We start from the raw sequence: 24,212 nt of genomic DNA, 5'->3' as shown, positions 1-24,212 counted from the left end.
AGCCCTTTGCCAGTGGTCGTGTGCCGTAAGTACCAGCGCGCTGCGTGCCTTATGGATTCACTGTGAACATGTTATTAGTGCTTATCACCACTTAGCGTTGTGTGTCCGGAGGCCGCTCGCGGTCAGCGGAGCGGAGTTTCCTGTTCGGGGGCATGGTGGAGGAGGAGGAAACGTTGCAACGCATCGCCGGGAGGTCCCGTGGGTCCTGTTTCGCACTCACGACAGCGCACTGACGACAGTCTGCTCCGATCCGTCTAAGCGTTCGCTGTACGCCAGCAAGAACATCAACGGTGAAAGATGTTCTACGCACTTACGGACATTTTCAATCCTCTGGACATATTCTGGACTCTTGTTACAACTGCAATGCTCCTCGCCAGTTGCTGCTACTTCGGCAAGAAAGATGCTGCTCCTGGGCTGCTGACGGCGGCGATGCTCTACGGCAAAGTGGCTGAAACAAACAAGAAAACTCGTCTCCTCAAAGGAATTTCAATTCCTAAAAGGTACAGTGCGTTGTGCCAAAGCGTACACCTCGCCGTAAATGTACTGTGCGATTGCCATTGAGAGGAAGGATTATTTAAGCATTTTTGTGAACATAGATCAGAAAACGATTTTATTTTGTTTATGCGTAGGTGTTTTTTATTTTATTCATTTTCTCCCTTTTTCTGTTAATATCAGTGCAAAGTCGCGAGAAGAAACGCTTTGGGCGACGGATTTTTCGGAGTCATTCCGCCTTTTCCTCAGAGGTGAAATCGGCGCAGACCGGCGAATGACCCGTTCCACGCCGAAAAGTACGCCTGCGGGTACACACGGACCATGGTGCATCGAAAATATATATATATTTTTTTGGTGCACTTGAAATTGACAAGCGCGTTGTAGTCCATGCTGCGCTAATTTCTAGCCTCAGTTCTGTTTTACAGACGCATGTATGTCTGTGGCAATAAATAATTCAAGCTTTTTTTCTTGCAGCACTCTATAATGCACTCTGACAGGTCTGCTCAAGCGCTATGCAGAGTAGTATGTACGTGACATCTCAACTAATGTAAAGCTGTCTCGGAACAGTAGTGCAAAAAATCACACAAACAACGATGGAGCAAGACGGGACACAGCGTTAACTAACAACTCAGTGTTTATTGCAGATGAGCGCATATATATGCACATGACACTGCATGAAAAGAGAAAGAGAGAGGCGAGGGAACACAGAAGGCAATCAACCAAGCATATCACACAAGCGGCTGACTCGACAAAAATAGCATTTCCTTTTCTGATAGACAGATTGAAGGGCAACTTACTGCATCTCCGAGTTTTATCTCTGCCGCTTCAATAATTTCGCGCATTAGTTGGTCCGAATTTCTAGCTAGTGAATGCGCACGGTTGAACAGTGGCTTGCAACCGCAACGCGCACAATGCACAGCGAGGTGGCCTGACAAGGCGAGATTTCCCACATTGTACCTGTGTTCCCGCAGACGATCATTCATGCATCTGCCTGTGTGGCCCACATATTCTTTGCCACACGTGAGCGGAATAGAATATACTACTCCCTCTACACAGGAGACAAACGGTTTGCGGTGCTTCTTGTTGCACCCGCATGGCTTGTACACACCCGTGTTAACTCTAGTGCACAAGCTCGACAGCTTCAAAGGAGCAGATAGCGCAACATCAAAACCGACACACTTTGCAGTTTTCATCAGATTGTGATTAATATTCTGAAGGTAGGGCAAGACAACAACCTTCTTTCTTTCATGCGTCACATGGCCACCGGTATTACAGTCAACTTCCTTGGCTTTTTTCAGCATGCTAACTGTTACAGCGGACGACACATGCAACGGTAACCCTCATCTAACAACCACAGGTACAATGTGGGAAATCTCGCCTTGTCAGGCCATCTCGCTGCGCATTGTGCGCGTTGCGGTTGCAAGCCACTGTTCAACCGTGCATATTCAATAGCTAGAAATTCGGACCAGCTAACGCGGGAAATTATTGAAGCGGCAGAGATAAAACATAGAGACGCGGTAAGTTGCCCTTCAATCTGTCTATCAGAAAAGGAAGTGCTTTTTTTGTCGCGTCAGCCGCTTGTGTGATATGCTTGGTTGATTGCCTTGTGTGTTCCCTTGCCCCCTTCTTTTTCTTTTCGCGCAGTGTCATGTGCTTATATATGTACTTACCTGTAATAAACACTGAGTTGTTAGTTAGCGCTGTGTACCGTCTTGCTCTGTCATCGTCTGTGTGATTTTTTGCGCTACTGTTACGAGTTATGCACTACCAACTAGCCCACCCTGTCCTTTTAATGTAAAGCTGTTTTCTTCTTTTTTTTTTTGTAAGCTAGTACTGGCATATCAAATACGACTTGTCATAAATTTTAAGTCCATCAAGCTGCTTCTGTTTGTTCTAGACAAGGCTAACCTGTACACTGTCCATTCTGAAGCAGAGCACACAATAGCCGATCAAAATTAATGAGGTCTTCCATTGCACCCTCTCAGGGACCTCCTTGGTTTGATAACCGTGACTTTGAAGAGTGGGAGAGGGAAAACAGTTTCTCTATTTTTATCTCCTTGACGTGCCTTGACATACCATGTTTTCAGGCAGCGTACTTAATTAAAAAGATCGGTGGCCACCTACTACAGGCCGCTCATTTTCTACTTACATTCATGGAATATGTTTTTGAAGAGTGCCCTAATTTTATGTCTTTACAGATGGTTCAAACACTTCTATCAGTTTGGAGTTGTCATCTTTACCTCCTTTACTTTAATTATGGTGCAGTCATATGTTTTTGGTTTGCCACTGCCAGGCACAGTCATTAAACTGGTCAATTTCTTTGAGCCGAGGCCAGCTACGACTGGTAAGCAGAATTCATCTTCACTGTATCATTTAGTTATACATACATGCTTGATCATACAATATCTTGTATTGTTGTATAGGCTCAAGTAACATCTCGAGTCTATCCACTAGCCTATTTCCATTCAAGTGTTGAACAGAAGTAGCATTTTGCAATCATTTGAGTTTAATACCACGTTTGTGACCATTATTTGCTTGTTTTGTTCACAATAAAGCCAAAGTGTGCTCCATGTGAGGTGATGGCACTATAAAATACTGATTTTGTGCAGTGAAACTAAGCTTAGTGCCATATGCTACTACTGTGGTGAGAGGTGCATTTCACTATAACAGGTGTTCAAAATTAAGCTTTATGGTTTTCTTAAAATTCAGCTTTGGGAGGTATGTGAAGACCACCTTTGCAAATAAGTTGCATATCCAGGGGGACACAAAGTGAGATGATAGTTATTGCTGTCATCTGGCCAATTAGCTAAGATTTAATAATTAACTTTTTAGCTGCAATAAGCGGGCATGTTTGTATTGAAAAGTTGGAGGCAGTCGTATTTGTGCACAGTTCCACTTGGCGGAATCTTTCTAGCACGTTTGTCCTCCGAGATAACCGGCTGCAAAGTTTAATTGCAGTTTCGATGATTACGCATGGAAGACAGTGTGGACCAGCACAAAGCTCCTCCCTGATGTGCTGCAGCAGTTGCATGAAGCATTTAATCTGACAATCAAAGGCATAGGCAAAGATGATAATGGTTGCCCTTTTACTACTGGCTGGCAATACCAAGGAATTACTGTTTGTCACATCAGGCAGGAACATTGCGCCCATCCTCACTGCCTTGCATGCTTAATCACGCGAACCACAATTAAATTTTGCAGCCGGATATCTCTGAGCACAGACATGCTAGAACAATTCTTCGAAGTGGAACTGTGTGATAACCTTTTGAAACTTAAACTCGTCAATTGCTTAGTGGAAGTACTAGCACTACGAAGTTTAAAGCCTGTCAGGTTTTACACACATATATAAGTGCATGCTTGAAATCAGCCAAGGTGTATGGAATAAATCAGCATATGCATGTTGTTCACAGTCACTGCAACAAAATTGATGTTGTGTGGTAAAAGTGAGCATTATTAGTGTAATAATGTGTGCATCACTAAGAAGTCATGCTGTTCACTTGATTACGACTCACTAACCTCCCAAAGTTGCAAACTTGCACTTCATGTTGCGCATGTGTGCATTACCCAACTGCTTGAGCACAAAATTTTTTCACGTCTCACCACGTAGTCTACTGCCAAGCAACTTAATCGACATATGTAGTACTTATGAGTTGTCATGTGTTCCATGCATGCCTGTCTTGGCACGTTGCTAGGGTAACTTATTGCATCAAAACTGTGACAGTGAACAGTCCATTTTCTTCACCTTTATTTTATCTCTATTCCCCTCTCTTACAGTGTCAGCAACCAGCATCCTCCTAGTCCAAGTGCTAGAGACATGTCAGGTGTATCGACGCTGCTACGAGTGCATGTTTGTGTCAATCTACTCTAATGTGCGCATGCACATGTGGCATTACCTCATGGGTTATTTCTTCTATTTTGGAGTGCAGCTCACCATACTGGCAAATGCACCAATCAGTTCAGGTAATTGCTAAACTATTGATCTCTACTTTGTAGGTTTGCTGCCAAGCCATAGGCAGAAAAGTGGCCATGTGCAGTGTCTGGTAATGACAAGCTCCCAGGCATGTGAAAATTTGTATGACTACATACATTGGATGACTTGTGCAGTATTGAAAGGCTTGTTGAACACTTGTCTGTTCATAGCTAATCTGTTAATTTGTTGTGCAAAAATACGACCTTGAGAAGCCGCAAAAGAAAGAAAGAATGAGTACTGAGTGTGAGCCTAGCATGACTGGCAATTGTTAATGCACTGTGGGAAACAATCACCGTAAGGTGTGAGAAAAGGAGACACTACAGGAAAGAGTGCCGTCTACTGACTGTTCCATTTTAGGGGCAAAGCTCCTTATGCCGTGGGTCTGTCCATCCTCCGTTTGTAGGTTTGTTTGTAGTAGCCACCTCTAGTTCGTGAGAAGCGCGCGTTCTGGTATGCAGTAGAAGAAGAAGACGACATTGACGAGTGAGACTCTCGTGCGTGTTCGCCTGTGTGGCATTCTTTCTTCTTTACTGCGCGCGTTCTGGTATGCAGTAGAAGAAGAAGATGACGTTGACGAGTGACACTCTCGTGTGTGTTCGCCTGTGTGGCGTTCTTTCTTCTTTACTGCGTTTCGTGTGTGTTCGCCTGTGTGGCGTTCTTTCTTCTTTACTGCGTTTCGTGTTGTCAACGACACCAGAAGACAACATTTCAAAAGTAACGTGCCATGAGGCTTCCTCTTGGCACGCTTTCTCTTTAGCTCGGAGTTGCCAGGTGGAAGACAAGGCTGCGGAATGGAGGGCATGGAAGGCGGCGGCAGCGCGCGCTCGCAGACAGAATCCTGAAGTGAGAGCCCGCGAGGCCGAAGCTGCCTGTTGACACCGCGAAGCAGATTCCGCCGTTCAAGCCCGCGTGTTGTAACTTCGCCTTTTCCCGCTCTCCCTCTTCTTCCTCGCTCCGGGTGGTCGCAACATCAAAGCAGTGCCGTAGATAACGAAAGTGACATTGGCAGATTGATGACACTGAGGGGCGGCGACTCGCGGGAGAGGAGAGGGAGAGGGGGCTCCCCTTTTGGGCTGCGACTCGTGAGAGTGGGGATGTACGAACCAGTTGCAAAGAGAGGACCAAGCCGACAGGCTGGGTTTTTCACTTGAACGGTGCCCAGCCTTTTTGTATTCCTCGGCGAAGCAGTTTTTAGAGTGCGTTTTGCCTTTGTTACTGTTTATATTAAAGACAGTTTACATTCAACGAAGACGTACAACGACTGTTTTTATGCGACATAAGTGTTGGTGCAGAAACCCGGGAATGGACTAAACATCTATCGACCAGCATCGACTGTTCCTGGCAACGATTCCTCGGACTATGGAGATCCTAAAGAAAAAGAGGAAAGTGATCAGGTCGCAAGTGACGCGCTTCACCAACGACGCAGACAAGATCCTGAGCAGCACTTCTGCCATCGACCTCGAAGAGGTGAGTGTTCTCATAGAACGTCTGCGGTTAGCCGAGCGGCAACTCAAGGACGCAGACAATGCGATAGAGCCTCACCTCAGAGAGGAAGACGCAGAAGCCGAATTCGAGACTGTTCTCGAATACAGTGATAAGGTAGCGGCGTACGTCGGGAGACTTGAATATCGACGGAAATGTGCCCAAAAGGAACCGACGACTCAGGAGACCTCAGCCGTTCGAAATCAAAGAATGAAGCTTCCCAAGTTGGAATTATTGAAGTTCGACGGCAGGAGGAGGAACTGGCAACCCTTTTGGGAGCAATATGATATTGCCATTAACAAGAACCCCGAACTGAGCAACACCGACAGATTCAATTACTTGAAATCGCTGCTCACTGGGGAAGCTGCCGCAGCGATTGCCGGTCTTCAGGCAACTTCGCAGTGCTACGCAGATGCCATCGACATCCTTCAGAAGCGCTTCGGGGACTCCTCCGCCTTAGTGCAAGATCACATGCAAGGCCTGATCGACACACGTCCAGTGAATTCCGCAAGAAATGTGCGCGATTTGCGGCGCATGCTTGATTCCATCCAAGTGCACATTCGTGGTTTAAAGGCCTTGGGTGTTGGAGAGGAGTCATACGAGGCCATGCTGTACCCGGTGCTCCTGCGAGCACTGCCAAGGGAGTTGGTGCTCAACTACCATCGAGCACGGACGGAGGAGGGAGAGAGAGATGGAGCTGCGACATCTGACGATGGCGCTGCCTCAGCTACGTCGTCGCCTTCGGGATCATCGCATCAACCGACGCTCCGTCATCTGCTCCGTTTCTTCGAGCTGGAGCTACAGAGCCGAGAACGCACCCAGGAGGACCGGCCGGACGAAGCAAGCGGTAAGCCACCTCTAAAATCATACACGAAGACCCGGCAACGGGATGACGCTCGCACTTCGTCGGCGGCAGCATTGCATGGTCTGACATCGAGCATGGAATGCAAGCTGTGCAATTCACGAACGCACGATAGCCAAGAGTGTAACGCCACTTTAGACTTGAAGGAGAAGAAGGCTATCCTCACGGCGAAGGGCAGATGTTTTTGTTGCACGAAGCATGGACATCTTTCAAAGAAGTGCAAAGTAAAAGTAAGATGTAAGAACTGCCAACGAAGGCATGCAACAACCATGTGTGACCCTGCATTTAACAATGTCGCGCAGACAAGGCATTCGGAACAAACGAGCGCAGGGAACATCACATTGCATGCCTCGGAAGATGAAGGGGTTCCATCAAACCGAACCGTCTTGATGCCCACTGTAACGGCCGTGATCAAGGGAACGAAGACGAAACGCGGCTCGAGGGTACTATTTGACAGCGGTAGCCAACGGACATTTATTACCGAAGCATGCTCCAGAACACTCGGATGCAAACTGCTGGGTACCGAAATACTCTCTGTCGGCGTTCTAGGCGGAACCCACAGCCAACGCACTTTCCGCAGAGTTGAAGTGTGCCTTGTCAGTGCTGATGACGGTAGAGTGCTCAAGATCGAAGCACTCGAAACGCCTTCAATATGCCAGCGGTTAATTCCTTGCCCCACCGACGAAGTGAAGACAATTCTGCTCGAGCTCTCATTGCCAGTGGGTGACCTTTCCCAACAGAGTGTAAGTCCTACCATCGATGTGTTGATTGGCTCCGACCATTTCTGGGACTTCCTCACTGGGAAGGTGAAAAGGCTCACCAGCGCTTTGACAGCGTTCGAGACAGTCTTCGGATGGGCAGTACAAGGGAAAATATCGACTGCCTGCAACGGAATTAACTGCTCTCAGGCGATCGTATTGAGGACGACTGTTACAGATCAAGAAACAGCGCCGATCTTGAAGGCATTTTGGGAGCTAGAGAGTATTGGAGTGTCCGACCTTCCAGAAACAGCAGCGGATGAGCGCCTAATGAAGGAATTTTCGGGCAATATAAAAGAAGTGAACGGACGCTACGAAATCCGACTACCATGGAAAAACGAGGTTGAACTTGCAGACAACTGCGCTGTAGCAGAGAGACGCTTCCGTCAGCTGACAAAACGGCTGGTAAAGGCACCTAGCTTACTACAAGAATACGACAATGAAGTGAGACGGTTACTGGCTGAAGGCGTAGCCGAAAGTGTGCGCGACGAAACCCATAACGACGGCCAGCGCATTTATTACATGCCACATCAGCCAGTACTCCGCGAAAGCAGTACGACTACGAAGCTGCGGATCGTTTTTGACGCGTCTTCCCACAGCGTGGGAGCGAAATCTCTCAACGAAAATTTGGAAAGCGGGCCTAACCTAAATCCTGACCTCCTACGAGTGCTGCTGAACTTCCGACGCCACAGAGTTGCACTCGTTAGTGACGTGCAAAAGGCATTTCTGCAAATTGCAGTCAATTCCAGTGACCGAGATGCATTAAGGTTTCTGTGGTTCAGCGAAAAACCTGACATTAGCAGGCCACTTCCCGAAGTAGAAGTTTTTAGGATGGCAAGAGTCCCATTCGGGACAACATCGAGCCCTTTCTTTTTAGCCGCAACGCTTCAACATCATTTCGCAACGATGAAACATGATCTTCCCGAAACAGTGGCCATTCTGCAGCAGTCTATTACGTGGACGACCTGCTGTGTGGAGCAGAAAATGAAGAGGAAGCCACGAAGATCTACGAAGAGGCTAATTTCATCTTTGAAAAAGCGTCCATGCGCCTCCACAAGTGGGCGTCCAATAGCGACCAGCTGAGGACAATATTCGCTTATGAAGACCCCACCGCCGAACGACCGTTGGGGCAAACGACAAACCCACTGAAGGTGCTTGGTCTCGCGTGGGAGCCGATCGGAGATTATTTAACTCTTCTCCCAGACTCTGTGATCGAATTCTCGAAGGTGCAAGCAAACACGAAACGCTTTGTACTGCAAACTACGGCACGCCTTTATGACCCTCTGGGATTTTTTTCTCCATATACGGTAAGAGCAAAGGCTCTCTTTGAAGAAATCTGGAAAGAAAACTTGTCATGGGATCAACCACTGCCAGAACACCTCCTCAACGACTGGACGAACTGGTGCGAAGAGCTCATGTCTGTCCGTCAGATCAAGATACCTCGAACATACGACGCTAACATCGATGGGAAGCCGGCGCGTCGTACTCTGCATATTTTTGCAGATGCTAGCCCAAAGGCCTATGGCGCTGCCGTCTATCTCTGCACCGAGGATGACACAGGAGCACGCAGCTGTACACTTGTGTTAGCGAAATGTCGAGTCGCTCCGCTCAAACAGATAACCCTGGCAAGACTGGAGCTCATGGCATCATTGGTTGCATCACGACTCTACCAGTTTGTGAGAACGAATCTCGACTTCCCAGTTGACGATTTCTACCTGTGGACAGATTCCACGATCGCTCTAAACTGGATCCGGGGTGAAGCGTCACGGTGGAAAGAATTTGTCCGAAATCGGGTTTTGGAAATTCAACAAAACACTGAGATTTCCGCCTGGCAACATTGCCCCGGAAAGGAGAACCCTGCAGATCTCTTGACTAGGGGACTTTCAGGCCAAAGTCTGACGTCCAACACACTGTGGTGGAATGGACCGTCGTGGCTGCCACAGGCAGCAGAAACGTGGCCGATCGAACCGCAAGCTACTCACTTCACTCCGGAAGAATCTGAACAACGAAAACAGGTTGAAGTGCTTGCTACGAGCATCGACAATGACGATTTGCTAGATCTTACAAGATTTAGTTCTGCTGCAAAGGTGGAGCGAGTGACGAGCTGGATTTTCCGATTCATAAGGAACATTAAAACGAAGGAAAGGACCTCGGGGCCACTGACAGCAGCAGAGATAGGTCGTGCCCACGTCTACTGGTTAAAAAGGGCGCAAAGCTCGGCATTTTCTTCTGAACTTGATTGCTGCGCAGGTGGACGAACATTACCTCGAAACTCCCCTTTGAAGGACTTCAAGCTCTGGACCGACGACAGAGGTCTCTTGAGGATACGCGGGCGGCTCTGTTCGTCGAACATGACAGAAGACGAAAGACACCCAGTCCTGCTCCCAAAACAACATCACTACACGCAACTGATAGTGCAACGGGCCCACCGACAGCTTCTTCACTCAGGCGCCAGAGACACTCTCGTGCAACTGCGCGAAAAGTACTGGATTGTGCACGGACGCCAGTTAGTGAGAAGTGTTGTGCGGTCATGTGTTGTGTGCAAACGTTTCAGTGCGACGAGCATGGATGCAGTGACAGGACTTCTTCCACCTGACCGAACAACTAAGGCAGAGCCCTTCGAAGTGATCGGTGTTGACTTTGCCGGCCCCCTCTATGTCAAGGAGAGGGCAGTGCAAGTGAAAGCGTACATTGTACTTTTCACGTGCGCGGTGACTAGAGTCGTTCATCTTGAACTCGTGTTGGACATGACAACTGAGAGTTTCTTGAGTGCTTTCCGTCGATTTGTGGCGCGTAGAGGGCTGTGCAAAATAGTTTACTCCGATAACGCCCTAGCTTTCAAACGCGCGTCGAAAGAACTCGCTGTTCTTTGGAAGACCCTGCGGCACCCGGACACATTGGCTTATTTCGCCCATTGTAACATAGAGTGGAAATTCATTGTCGAGCACGCTCCATGGTGGGGAGGCTTCTACGAGCGACTGGTTCGCAGTGTAAAAACGGCGCTCAAGAAAGTAATTGGACGCCGATGTCTCGGCTTCATTGAGCTGTCGACCGTCCTAACAGAAGTGGAAGCGGTCATAAATTCTAGGCCCCTCACCCACGTGCACGACGACCCCAACGACGGGCCCCCCCTTACACCGGCCAGCTTCCTGACCGGGAAGCGTCTAACTGCTTTGCCAGCGGCTGGTGACCGAGCGCTCGAACCAGACGCCAATTCTTTGCGAGCGCTGTGGAAAAACAGAAAGCGGATGCTCAACGCATTCGGGCAGGTCTGGCACAGCGAATATCTGAAACAGCTGCGCTCGGCGTATGCAACGAAGCAGGCAAAGGGGAAGGAGCCGAGGGTCGGAGACGTGGTGCTCGTACAAGAGAATCTCCCGCGCTTACTGTGGAGAGCCGGTGTCATTGTTTCGCTGTTTCCCGGCCGAGACGGAGCAATACGATCTTGTGAAGTCAGGACGCCGCAGGGCAAGCATGTAAGGCGCCCCGTACAGCGACTGTACCCGCTGGAAATGGCGGAACTGTAGAATGAGCAAGCCCATTCGGCGGGGCAGTGTTGTAACTTCGCCTTTTCCCGCTCTCCCTCTTCTTCCTCGCTCCGGGTGGTCACAACATCAAAGCAGTGCCGTAGATAACGAAAGTGACATTGGCAGATTGATGACACTGAGGGGCGGCGACTCGCGGGAGAGGAGAGGGAGAGGGGGCTCCCCTTTTGGGCTGCGACTCGTGAGAGTGGGGATGTACGAACCAGTTGCAAAGAGAGGACCAAGCCGACAGGCTGGGTTTTTCACTTGAACGGTGCCCAGCCTTTTTGTATTCCTCGGCGAAGCAGTTTTTAGAGTGCGTTTTGCCTTTGTTACTGTTTATATTAAAGACAGTTTACATTCAACGAAGACGTACAACGACTGTTTTTATGCGACACCGCGAAGCTGAAGCTGCTCTACAAGCTGCACGGCTGCGACGAGAAGACCCCGCCGTTCGAGCCCGCGAGGCCGAAGCTGCTCGATAAGCTGCACGGCTGCGTCGAGAAGACCCCGCTGTTCGAGCCTGCGAGGCCGAAGCTGCTCGACAAGTTGCACGGCTGCGGTGCGAATCGGATCTTCAAAATGTGAAGGACTGTGAAGCGGCGTGAAAGCGCGCGTATTGGCAGTCAAGGCCCGAGGCTGTGCGAGCACGTGAAGTGGCTGCAAAACGCATCAGGCGGGCTCTGCCCGAAGGCGCCGACGCGCGCTTCCAGCGGGACTTCCTTGATAACAGTTTCAGCCATAGTTGCGGTGTGTGCGACAGATTGTGTTTCTCAAACAATCTAGTCACAATATCTTCCATCAAGAAGGACCACGCTCGCGCCAATGCCTTCACCGTGCTGCAGCGCGAGTTCACTTCGCCCCACTCATCATCATTCACCACGTGGACATGCTGTGATTTTTTTCAGACTGCCAGGAAGCTACGTAGTATAAAGGTAGGATACAATTACACCTCCTGGAGGGAGCCTGTCATGTTTACAAAAATTATTTTCATCATTTATACATAGTACATATTTTGTCTGCATCAAGGCCAGCTGCATATCACATGAACCTTTTATACCAGAGACTCTCATGTGTTTTCTTAATTGTAGTGTTGATAAGAACCTTGCCAGTGACATTAAACTAAATTAGTGAAATCAGAAAATGTAACCCCTACAACAAGTAACCCAAACATGGTTTTAGAAACAATGAAGCATAAAAAATTTTCTAGAACCAGAGGCAAATAAAATATAAGCACTAAGGCATATTCAAATCTAAACTTTGTGCTCTGATCAAACGTGCCCTTTGAGTGAGGCAATCTCCCTGTCAGTGTGAGTGATGGCACACTTGCACACTTGTCACCACTCGCTTTATAAAGGAGGCTTTGATAGTTTCTCTGTCATCTCTGGTTATTGCCGTGACACCACCTTTTTAAAATTGTGACAAGCATCCATAGCTCCTGCAGTAGAAGTCTAGGTGGCCACCTGTTTTGCTCTGCACCAGTAAGCTGTGCTCATGTGTCCAAATTTTAGCACACCAGTCCACGGGACAATGGGATTTAGTGCACTCCTCCCAACACATATTTGCTAACACATTTGCATGTTTCTTTGTACACTGTGCCTTCCTTTCTTGGTTCAGCATAGAGCAAGTATGACAGTCTCTCTCCATGTGGCACAGTAGTACCCTGCCTTTACACTATTGGGTTCGTGGTGCTCTGAAAAATAAAGCTGTTGGTAGTCTGCACTCTTTCCTATTGTGTCTCCTTTGTTCCACAGCTTATAAGGCCCTGCAACACTTTTCTGAACATGGTCAGAAAGCACTTATGATCGGCAGTCGAGGCTCCTGTGAACACGCGAGCCAAATATAATAGCTCTGCACGCGGCAAAGAACTTACAATTATGTTTCAAACACAGCTAGAAATTGCTTGCTCCTGGCAAATTACGCCATCGGAGGGACCGACTAAGTCATAGGTGGGAACACACGGGTATTGGCTGATTTGAGCATTCTTGTGCTGCATAGTTACCACTGCTGCCACGGGGTGCCGTCACATGCTCGCAGTAGTGGCACTAACATGCTCATGACCACAGTAAATGTGAGCTGGTGCGTTCAAAGAAAAAAAGAAGAGATAGTGCTCTAGGTCATGACGCGTGCTGACATAGCTTCTTGCCCCTTTGTCCTCCCCCCCTGTGTAGCTTTGAGCACACTCGTCAGGATGAAAGGAGAGAAGAAGCACTTAAGGGCACAGGGTAGGGCAAAATTTGAAAAAAAAAAAAAAATCACTTTTTTTTTCTTTGCAATTTGGGAAGGGTGTCTCTTTGTGCATATTTGCCACATTCGTGCTTTTCTTAAAAAGTATTTTTTGTGGCTGGAAACCAGTTTTTCCGAAGGCAAGTAGTGAGTGAACATGCATCCTAGGACACTTGTATGCCCCTTGTAAGCCCCTTGTATGCGCTCCGTGCATACAGTCCATGTTTCTAAAGAAAAAAAAAAACATGTGCGAAAGCCAAAATGCTTGTCTGGAGTCAGCTGTGTATAGGAAATGGTCGGGTATAACTTCTAAGGCAGTTTGAAGACGCTGTGCGCCTTTTTATTCGCACTTGTTCTTCAGAGCACGTCTGTTCGAACACTTTCAGCTCCTAGCTTCATTACACCTTGTGTCTGCCGTGCCTGTCGATAAGTTGAGATGCTGAGGGTAAATAAGGTCTTCAGCAAGTGTTAATAGACCCTTTTCAAGCACACGGGCGCCACCAACGGGTGCACAAGCGCTCATGGGAAATGTGTGTACGCCGCAGCAGCCGCCGCGACGAGCGCGCGGGCCTCGCGCTGTAGCTTTCCACTTGCGCCGTGCCAGGACTTCTTAGACGCAGTGAATTTGTCAAGGTGCGACATGTTACTGCGCAATTCAATTACGAACTTCACTATTTAGCTGCGACGGCCTCTCGATGATTTCCATCTCTCTCACTGTTGGACCAGTTGAGCGGCTCAGAAGCGTCGCCATTTATTTATTTATTTTTTTTGCTCCAGTGCGCCTTACGGCAGAAATTTAAAAAAAATACAACTCGGTTGCCTATGAAGTGCAGGAGCAGTCTATGATTCGCGGATGCATTTGGAATCAATGTCCATCGACACTGTTGACGAGTACAGTGTGAGGTTCTGATATTTAAATAGTACACTAGAAAGTGTAGTCAGCATTTGGGGAAATGAGATACATTCATTGCGTCGCTCGCAGCATATATGTAACGAACGATAAGTGCCTACTAACCTTCGTTGGTGCTATAACTACAGGTTGGAATAATACTTAGAGCGAAAAAAGAAAGGAGCAGTACAAGGAAGGAAATGCACAAACCAGCGCTCACACACAACTGAAAGTTTGTTGCACGCGTGAAAGAAAGCATATATACAAAAATGGGAGGACGTCGCGCGTGTCATAAAGAGTCACAAAAAGTCAAACCAAGGCACGTGTTTACAGTCGATTAATAAGGTCGAATTCCTTGTCTTGTAACGACTAAGAAGGTTGACTGACATAAAGTGGGGCGTTATTTGTGACATGATATGTCTCCGAAATTTCTCGCATTTTCTGATTACCTTGATGGTACAAAATTACTGTGCTTTCGAAGATGGGATTACATTTTCATGACCGACATAGCAATGCGAGATGAGACGGCTCCATTAAATGAATTTCGATGCTCGTTGAGGCGCGTATTAATACATGACTAGTCTGGCCGATGTACATGTGGACACAAGAAAGATAAATTTGCGGTTAACTTGTATACAATTTACAAAACATTTGGCATGCCTCTGACCGCATTTTTCTTTGCCCACCGCACTCCTGCGACTTTAATGCGACTAAGCTTATTTAGGGCGGCAAACACAACATTCACCCCACATGGCTTCCCTACGTCCTTCAGGCCATGCGACTTTCTTATACGTATGTGGAATAACTGCAATATTTCTAATTTCTTCATTATTTACGGATGGAGGACGTCCGTGTTAATCTTTTTTTGCCATGCTAACAGATTTTTCGCAAACCGATACAACGATACGCAGGATATCCCGCCTCTGTGATCACATTGCAGCTGGAAACTACTGCTCATCTTATGTGCGCAAGTTTTTTTCCAATGCTGTACGTAATCATGACATCACAATTCCTTGTTTAACAATATTTCAGAAGCGTGAAAAGCTGGGCCGGTTGGTTCATGTTCATGCTTAGGTGCGAGGAAACCAGCGAAACTCAAAAACAAGGACGAAGAAGAAGGCACATTCAAGCACACACCATCGCCGGACTTACAACCAATTTATTAACGCATCCACGTATAACGCATCCACGATTAGCGGGTGGATGATAGGCTTCATGTTGTAGCGTGCGCGGGAAGAGGTGTATAAATATACGTGGATGCGTTAATAAATTGGTTGTAAGTCCGGCGATGGTGTGTACTTGAATGTGCCTTCTTCTTCGTCCTTGTTTTTGAGTTTCGCTGGTTTCCTCGCACCTAAGCATTAACAATATTTGAATGAGCCGACGCCGAATTAAACACCTATTTCGCTGAACGCGGGCTATACTGCCCGCAAACATGCTCCGCAGTGAAACTTAAAAGCGTGTATCAAGAAACTGCGAATTATCAGAGCAAGGCATCTCGCAAGTAAATTCTAGTTCCATCCCTTTTTCTTTAAACACGTTTAGAATGTGCTCACTGCTTTGTACAGTGCCTGACTTGTCAATTAAATTCAAATAATCATCTGTATACCTGGACACTATAACACCTCTCTACAGTTTGGTTAAACCCGATCACGATACGCTATATAAGGCATTAAATGCCGTAACGGCTTGTCAACTAGTAATCATTGAATAAATACGAATTCGGTGTTCCAGCTCACATTGCTCACGATAGCACCTTTTGAGTGCATGTATCGGCACGTGATAACTCGCATGCCGCTTTACTGCTACATCCACTATACATCCAATCAGTAATACTGACTGCATCATTCCTTTCGCATTTCATGTGTAGAGATACATGCAGGTCCGTTCAGACATGTGTAGTATTTAGGATTAATAATAATCAACCAGCGGCGACGTGTTTTTTTCGTTTGGTGCTCCCACGGCGCCAACGAACAGCGAGCGACGGAACAGCCGGCGGGCTCGCCGTACACACATTTCCCATAGTGCTTCCCGCGCCCGCTGGGGGTTCTGGGATTGCTTGAAAAAGGTCTACTTCATGGCAACCAATACAGTTCTCTTGTAAATGTGAATAAATGCCGGTGACGTACTGAGGTGCTGAACACTGAACCAGCAAGCTCTTCAATCGTTGAACTTCTCAGCCTCGTCATCGTCCTTTGAGGCAAATCGCAGGCAGGGTGACAACCGGTATGCTCTAATGGACATGAATATTATTTGTAATGTAATTAGACCGAATTGCACGTGCAAGGTGTGCAGTGCAAGTGCTGAGCTAATGGGAATTGCGTCGCAGAGTCTTTGCCGTCTTTAGGCTTCAGAGTCCTAAGGATTGCAACATTGGATGTTCTTTCGTTTAATGACGGCAGTATCGCACAACCCAAAATTCTGAATTAATTATTGAAGCGTGGCCAAAATACAGTTAATTTGCTGGAAAAAGTTGACCACAATCGACGATACATTGTGTATAGAGCTGCACAACAGCTCACAAAAGAAGCAAGGCAAGCAAGACGAGACGCTCCAAAGTGAAAAATTGACTTTCACAATGGTTGCCAAGCTTGTAGCTACTAAATAAAACAGTTGAACGGTGTTTGTGGCAAAGTATGTTCACTTTTCAGCTGTTTTATAACTTTAAACTCGATTATCTCAAAACCATGTTTTTTATTACTTAGGTACCATTATTTCCTACGTACTCATAGATAACCAGTTGATTATTTTTTTCTTGTATTCTGCATAAATGCATACAACTACTAAAGAATTGAAATTATGCACTTTATAGTTTTTGTGTTACAAATTTTCAAAGATGCTAGTTAACTCATCATCATCATTTAGGTTCTAGTGGTAAAAAAGTCACCAAAATTCTAATATTAGTCAAATTTGAATAAATCTGCTTCACTTAAAAGAGCGCAAAATTTGGAAGAAAATGATAGATGCATTATGTGGATATCCCTTGTAGTCACTGAGAATACTGTACCTCAAAATGGCCAAAAATGCATGGGGCGTATAGGACTCTTAAAGCATGTACCCTTAAAGCATGCGACAAATACTACCTGTAACTCCACTCGTGCTGGATGGACTCGAAAATTTTCTGTGGCAATCGATTCATGAGGCAATAAACTCCAATAATGAAGTCATTCGATGATTGCTTGGAAAGGTGATGCAGTACACAGTACATTAACAACTTCACTATGAACCAGCTAGCTTGCAAAAAGTACTTGATGCCTGGCAAGTTTTCGACTGAATGTGTTTATTGCCTTTTTGAGGTGTATGCATGGCCTTGACAGGCTGTTTATTCTGTAACATTTGTCAAGAACAAAAAATGTAATGCTAAATCTAACATGCCATGTTTAGTGTTGCAATTGTTATTATTTTGTTACCCTCCGGGCCTTGTGGCCTTAGGCAGGAGATTGGGTTGCAGAAAAAATAGCACAAAAAGGAAAATTTATCAGGGTTAATAAAATACGAGAATTTGCACATAAGTTGCCATTATACAACATTAGTGGAGTTTGCCACATCCATAATTACAACACAGCCTAATGCAAGTTATGTGAGAAAAATAATACACGAGTAACTAACATTAGTTTGTACAAGTGCTTGCTAATGTACAATAGTATTAGCTAATGCTTTTAAAAAATTGTCAGATGTTTTGGGACGCGCATAAGTACCAAAATGTCTTTGCATGTTTTTTTCACCATGTTTGGTCAGTGACTGCAACTTCATCATGTTACCTGACCAGACAAACTTTCTACGAACTCTTGAGTGCCTTCAAACCATCCATGTGTGTGTGAAACCATGGCACATTATAGAAACCTTGTAGGATAATTTTGACTTATCATAGACTCATTCTTCACAGCTTGCTGTGACGAATAGCTTATTACAAAGCATACAGTTCACAGAATGAGAGGACGTGGAAATCCTGCTCCAAGTACGTTGATGACAATTCATAATGCTCTCTACTTTTTGAGTAGCCAGGAGAACGCATTAATGCAATTATACATAGTTTTTCCTGGCCTGCTCTAGTATAGTACGTGATAGCAAATAGTACTTTGCAATTATTGACCTCACTGTCACCAGCTCAACATTTGTAGGTGTGATCATCAGCTCCAGTTCTAGTGGTGACATTCAGATGAGGGCAGAATCCAGAAACACTCATTGACCACTCTTTTGGCGCATGCTATGGAATCTAGGTCGTCAAAAATGATCCAAAGACAGACCTCCACTACAATTTTACTCATAGTGCTTGTGTTGCTTTGGAAAATTAATGAAGCCATCATTTATAGACATAGCAAAATTGTGCAAGGGTTGTTGCAGGATTTGTGGGCTTTGTAACAGACTGCTTCTGCTCTGTACTCCTGGAATGAACCGACAGTTGTCATATGTTGCGTTGCCTTGCTGATTGGCAACTAGGCAGCTGCTAGTCCATCACGTGTACATAAGTTTGCAGATTCTGATACTGTGGCTAATCCAGTACAAAAGTCCACAGCCATCTATAGACACATATTACTGCAATCGCAGTTGTGGTGGCAGTGGCACCTACTAATAACAAAAAAGGATACAGCAAAATACCATGCATTGCCTGAAAATTTCAGTAGATATTCTCAGAATCCGTGGCAAGGGATTGGCATCTAAACCATCAATCCAGTTAATTGTAGCTGAGCAGACTCATTTTCGTGCAGTGTAATTTCTTCATTACATCAAACTGTTTATATTGTGCTACTGCAGATGGCAACTCAGTGAGCAGTAATAAGTCCACTTTTTCCTTGCAGGTTCTACTGTGCCAACATTCTCTCTTTCAGATATCTCAGCACATCACATCATTGGCACAGTTATTTTCCTTTGGGCTTTCTGTGTGCAGTTTGACTCTCACATTCGTATGGCCTCCTTAAGGAAAGACAATAAAGGTATTTGGAACTTTATTACAAGCATCCATTTGGCTGCTAATTGTAGTACATAACACAGATTGACATTTGTTTCAGTTACCAATTTTATCTGATGTACTCCCAGATATAACATTATGCAGTCTACAGACAGTATTTTCTACTTCTTAGGGATCATGAAAATCTGAAAAGTCAGGTAGTTAAAAAAAGACCATGCATTTTTTTACTGCCCTCAAAGGCATAGGCGTGCGCAGGGTTCACCATCAGGGGGGACGGAGGTTCACCGCAGTGCCCCCCCCCCCCCCAACTAAGTCAAGGTACAAGGCAGATTTTGCCCCCCCCCCCCCCTCTTAGTAACTAGGGAGGTCAATGTATGGGGCAGATTTTGCGCCCCGGGCCCCCTCTTACGTGACCAAGGGGGGGCTGATTGCAAATTTGCGCCGATTGCAAATTTGCGTCTCGTGATGAGCACCGCTGATATCAGCAAAGCGCGGAATAGATTACGGCTCTTTCGCATGGAGCGTTTGGAAACGATGACGCGGATCACAAATACTGTGGCGGAAGAGCGGACGACCCGTCCGGCTTTCGCCGATGCGTGCTGTTGTGCCAGAGCACCTGACCGAACGGGGAAACGAATAAACACGTGCACTTCGTTGGAAGTTCACGGCATCGCGGTCAGCGTCTGCCCTGCGTCCAAGAAAAGGGCCAGCACCTGCCACCTGGAAGCAGGGATCAACCCCTGCATGCTTTGTCTGCAATCCCGGAAAACGGCGTCTTCGCCCAGCCGGTCCCGTCAACCGACGCCAGTCGTTTTTCCAAGCTACTCAGCTACGGAAAGCAGCATTCCTGAGGACGATGGAAAGGCTGATCAACACCTGCTACCTAAAAGGCTGTTCAGCACCATAAGGGGACGTCAACACCTGGGACCAAAGAGCCACCCTGTCAACAATGGACTGGTCCCCTATTTAAGACCGGCCTGGTCCGTTGTTAGTGAGACGCCCCAGCCGACTTGGTCGTGCTGGCAGGCTCTGTCCTGCTATAACCTGCGATAACCTGCTATAACCTGCTATTCCTGCTATAAACGTTGTTACTGTGTTTCATAAACGTTTGGCCTCCCTGCTCTGCTCCTCAGCGATAAGTCCGATCTTCGGCTACATCGGCTCGCCAGCCTCCTGGCTTTCATCGTCACGAAAACCCCATTCCTAACAGTGCGTGCACGCACGTAAACGATGCACACACGAATCACTGAATCGCCGCCGATACGCAGCATTTGCTGCTGTCGACACCACATTGGTTGCACCAAATCATGTAAATAAATGCAATTCGGCCTCTGCATGGCCTCAGTCTTGATTAGACAACTAGAGAGCATCAACCCTCCAGCGCTTCACCAACCTGGCCAAAAGAAACGTTTTCATGTTGCTATCTCATAAGAATATGCTTAGGGATCCTCTGCAACCTTTTTTTCAGTAATTTCACTTCGAAGTGTTCGAAAAATATTTAAGAAATATTTGAAAAATAGTAGATTCGCACTTAAACTTTAATATTTGCTTCGCACCCAAAATTTTGCTATTCGCACAGCTCTACTTAAAAGTATCTTATTTGCCACACACTAATGCCACAGAATTATACTGCAAGGCCAACCCACATTTCTGAATGTAATGGGGACTGATATCTTTAAAGGGGTCCTGAATCACATTTAAAAGTAATGATTGCATGACCTTAGTATCATGAGTTCATTGCCTCATGAATCGATTGCTGCAAAAATGTGTCGAATACGTCAAGAACAAGAGGGGATTCGTCGCACGCCTAGAGTGCGTTCTCTTTTCTTTCCTCCCGACGAGCGCGTTGGAGGCTACACAGGAGACAATGATGAAAGGACAAGAATTTATGTCAGCGTGCATCTGAACTTGAGTGCGCATCATAAAACGTGTTCGCCCACTGAGTGTGATTCTGGTGCATGCTAATGTTGCTACTGTGTAATTTTAGCACACTATAGAGCACAGCACTGGCGAACACCGCTCTTGATTTATGTCACCTGTCGGCCAATAGCGGCAATCTGCTAAATGATGAATTCTAGCAGCCACCGGCAGCTTCGAAGACTGTGAGGATGGGCTTCTGTGTGAAGAGAGGGTGCTTGACAAAGTAGCAACTTCACGCTCCACTTGTGAACTCTACGTGCCATGCACGATCACATTTGGCTGAGCTGCTCATAGCGGTGTTTGCTGTTCAAAGAACGTTTTTCACCAAGCCCGAGGGGTGGTTCGGACGCCTTTAAAGTAGTTTTGTTATAGATTAAACTTCTTAGGAGATATAACTTCAGTGGAAATAGGTATCAATTTGATAGTTTTAAACAGAGAATACTTTTGCAAGTTTGTCAGCTACATAGCAACTTCAATTTGTAGTAAAAGTATGTATAGTTTTGTGTTCCACTTCTATAGATTGATAACTCACAAGTGATGCTGAAAATAATAAAACATGCATAAGCAAAAAATTGGCCGCGTATCTGCGTGCTTCGCTGCAAATGTCGTCGAAAGACGATAGAGGAGCGCTGCGTTAGAGTTACTGTATATGCTGCCTTGGGTAGCAGAGTTGCACATAGGTCTGGCTAGCAACCATGGCTACGTCGCGAAGACTCACTTCGTTTTTGCAGGCGACATGCCTACCGGGTCACCGGTCGACATGTTTGGCATGTTGAAGACCGGTGATTAACTTTAATGTGAATGACTAGTGTCCATCCAGTTCGCTGCAGCGGCGCCATCTAGAAATACAAAACTTGGCCCCAGCGTCAGCTTCTCCACAACGCATGGCTGCTAGCGGCGTTTGGAACACAGATGCGCAACTCTGCTACCTAAAAGTAGCATATGCAGTAACTCTACGCTGCATGAGATATGGGCGCTATCTGGCAATAGGTCGGGAAACGAACTTGTGCAGAGGGCACGGAGGAGGAAAGTTCTTTCCTTCCTCCGTGGCAGAGGGCTTTTGTCGGTGCGTCGGATCTTCAGCGCAGCCATATTTTCAGTGCAGCTTAAGAAACTAGGGTCTTTAGAATTACGTGTCTGTGTATTTTCTATTAAAGGAACACACCATCTAATACTTACCTAGTGATGTTGCGCCTCAGGTATGCGTAATATTTACTTTTTGATCGACAACGTTCACAAGTATGAACAGCCGTACCAGTTCAAGCTGGGTGGGCGGTAAGCAAGTGGTTCAACGTTGGCCGGGTGGCTGAATCGGGTGACAGACAGACAGACAGACAGACCAAAATTTCTGCATTTAAGTTCCCCAAGAAAGACTCATCTTTAAAAAAATGCATGAAATAAGGGAACAGATAAAGGACAATAGTAAGACAGGGTGGTACCAAATGCAGTGGCAGGTGGTGGCACATTGTCCTCTTGCCCAAAGCTATTTGAACCACTTTGTTCTGAATGCACAAAGGATATTTTTCGGTTCAGGTTTAGTTCGGGTAGAGTTCAACAACACAGTTTTGCCAAAATCAAGGTATGATTGTGAGGTAAGCCATAGTGGGGGACCCTAAACCACCTGGGTTCTTTGATGTTCTCTAAATCTAGTTAGAGGGGCGTGTTTGCATTTTGCCCCCACTGAAATGTGGCCACAAATCAAACCCAAATTCTCAAGCGTAGCGGCGCAACACCTCAGCAACCAAGCTAACACAGATGGTAACCCTTTGCCTTGTTCAAGCTGCATCTTGCATCACTGTTTTGCAGGCTCTGTTAGGATGGACGTCATGAAGCATCGTCGTAGGATTTTTAAATATCTCTTCATCATAATGGGACATACATCATACACATCTCTTCATCATAATGGAGCATGCATCTCATGCATTCATTACCGAGGGAGACCGTTCAGAAGTCATAATAATGCCAGTCATAGAGGATAATGGTAATTTGGGTGATGCAGTTACAGGCAACTTTATATGTACAGGATCTATTGCTTGTGTCTTGGCAAGCTACTTGACACTATAGTCGGGTACAACTTTAGAAAAAAGGAGAGGCCCCGCCCATATGACCGAAGCGCTGCAGCCGATTGCCTCCGTGGCAAAGAAATAGTCCCGCTTCTTCTCCTTGAGCGGAGTCACCGGCCGTCCGGCTCGTGACGTGGAAGCGCGTGTGCATCCGCCTTTGAAGTGCAAATGCCGCTTTTTTCTAAAGTTGTACCCGACTATAGCTTTCATCTGGTTGACTCTTTAGCCATAATAATCGTAGCAGCACTAATTACACCACCAGAGGCGTCAGTTACACGGGGTCAGGAGAGTACTACACTCCCCCTCCATGCGCCACATACCAATTGTACCAATTACTTAAATACCAGTTCTACCAATTATTGATAGCATTTTGTTCTAGACATTTAGTATAATGCTGGAATCAACCTTGCACAAACTTCTAAATTTTTTATGACAGATTTCTTTTGTAGGCAAGGAAATGACTTTTAAGGGCTCGTTTTTCTTTGCTAGACACAATATTAATGAGATTCCTTTTGTGCACAGTTTCCCCTTGGGGAAATGGGAAATCTACACAGGCTCTGGACACCATAGTCGGGTGTTGGGTTATGATGGCTTGCCAAAGGCAATTAAAAAAGGCTTATTGGCAGCTCGTGGGCATGTTGTATTATTTTCGAACTTGCACAGCAGCTTCCTTCACATATGTCAACAGCATTGTACACTTTTTCATTCTCTATTTGCAGGAAACGTGGTCACACTGAATCACAAGATTCCCCAAGGTGGCATGTTTGCATATGTCTCCTGTCCTCACTACATGGCCGAGCTTGCAATCTACTGTGCACTGAGCGTAGTCTTAGGCCAGCCCAACACTACCTGGTGGCTCATGATGGCCTGGAACTGGTCCAACCAAGTGGCTGTCTCTTTCTTTAGCCACAACTGGTATCGAGAAAACTTCCCCAGTTACCCAAAGTGCAGAAAGGCAATCATACCTTTTGTTCTTTAGCTTTGTCTTAGAACAATGTTTTGTCTTTGCACTGTTTAACCTTAGAATGGATATAGCCATTTGAAACAACTGACAAGTGCCTTTAAACGTGCAAGTAGTTAAGCTAGTTCTGTGGGAATCATCCCAGGCACAGTACAA

At 46.3% G+C, this 24,212-nt stretch overlaps 1 protein-coding gene across 2 annotated transcripts; it reads left to right on the top strand.

Annotated features, from left to right (window-relative positions):
- Positions 1-24,212, top strand: LOC119399081 (polyprenol reductase). 2 transcript variants are annotated; one of them, XM_049416765.1, is made up of 6 exons: positions 1-25; positions 112-500; positions 2,691-2,836; positions 4,267-4,452; positions 19,003-19,137; positions 23,815-24,212. In XM_049416765.1, the coding sequence occupies exons 2-6, from the start codon at positions 298-300 to the stop codon at positions 24,072-24,074; spliced, it is 930 nt and encodes a 309-aa protein (XP_049272722.1). In that variant the 5' UTR covers positions 1-25; positions 112-297; the 3' UTR covers positions 24,075-24,212. The 2 variants fall into 2 exon arrangements, with proteins under 2 accessions (XP_049272722.1, XP_037521826.1); XM_037665898.2 differs by lacking the exon at positions 1-25 and having other exon boundaries at positions 35-500.

The sequence above is a fragment of the Rhipicephalus sanguineus genome, chromosome 1 (assembly GCF_013339695.2).
Source record: "Rhipicephalus sanguineus isolate Rsan-2018 chromosome 1, BIME_Rsan_1.4, whole genome shotgun sequence".
Classification (NCBI taxonomy): Eukaryota; Metazoa; Arthropoda; class Arachnida; order Ixodida; family Ixodidae; genus Rhipicephalus; species Rhipicephalus sanguineus.
Note: the sequence above shows the minus strand (reverse complement) of the source record. Positions and strands in the feature narration are given on the sequence as shown.

Coding starts and splice junctions, on each gene's coding strand:
- LOC119399081 (XM_049416765.1), top strand. CDS start 298: ATGTTCTACGCACTTACGGACATTTTCAATCCTCTGGACATATTCTGG. Junction 501..2,690: donor GGAATTTCAATTCCTAAAAG/GTACAGTGCGTT, acceptor ATGTCTTTACAG/ATGGTTCAAACACTTCTATC. Junction 4,453..19,002: donor AAATGCACCAATCAGTTCAG/GTAATTGCTAAA, acceptor TTTTCCTTGCAG/GTTCTACTGTGCCAACATTC.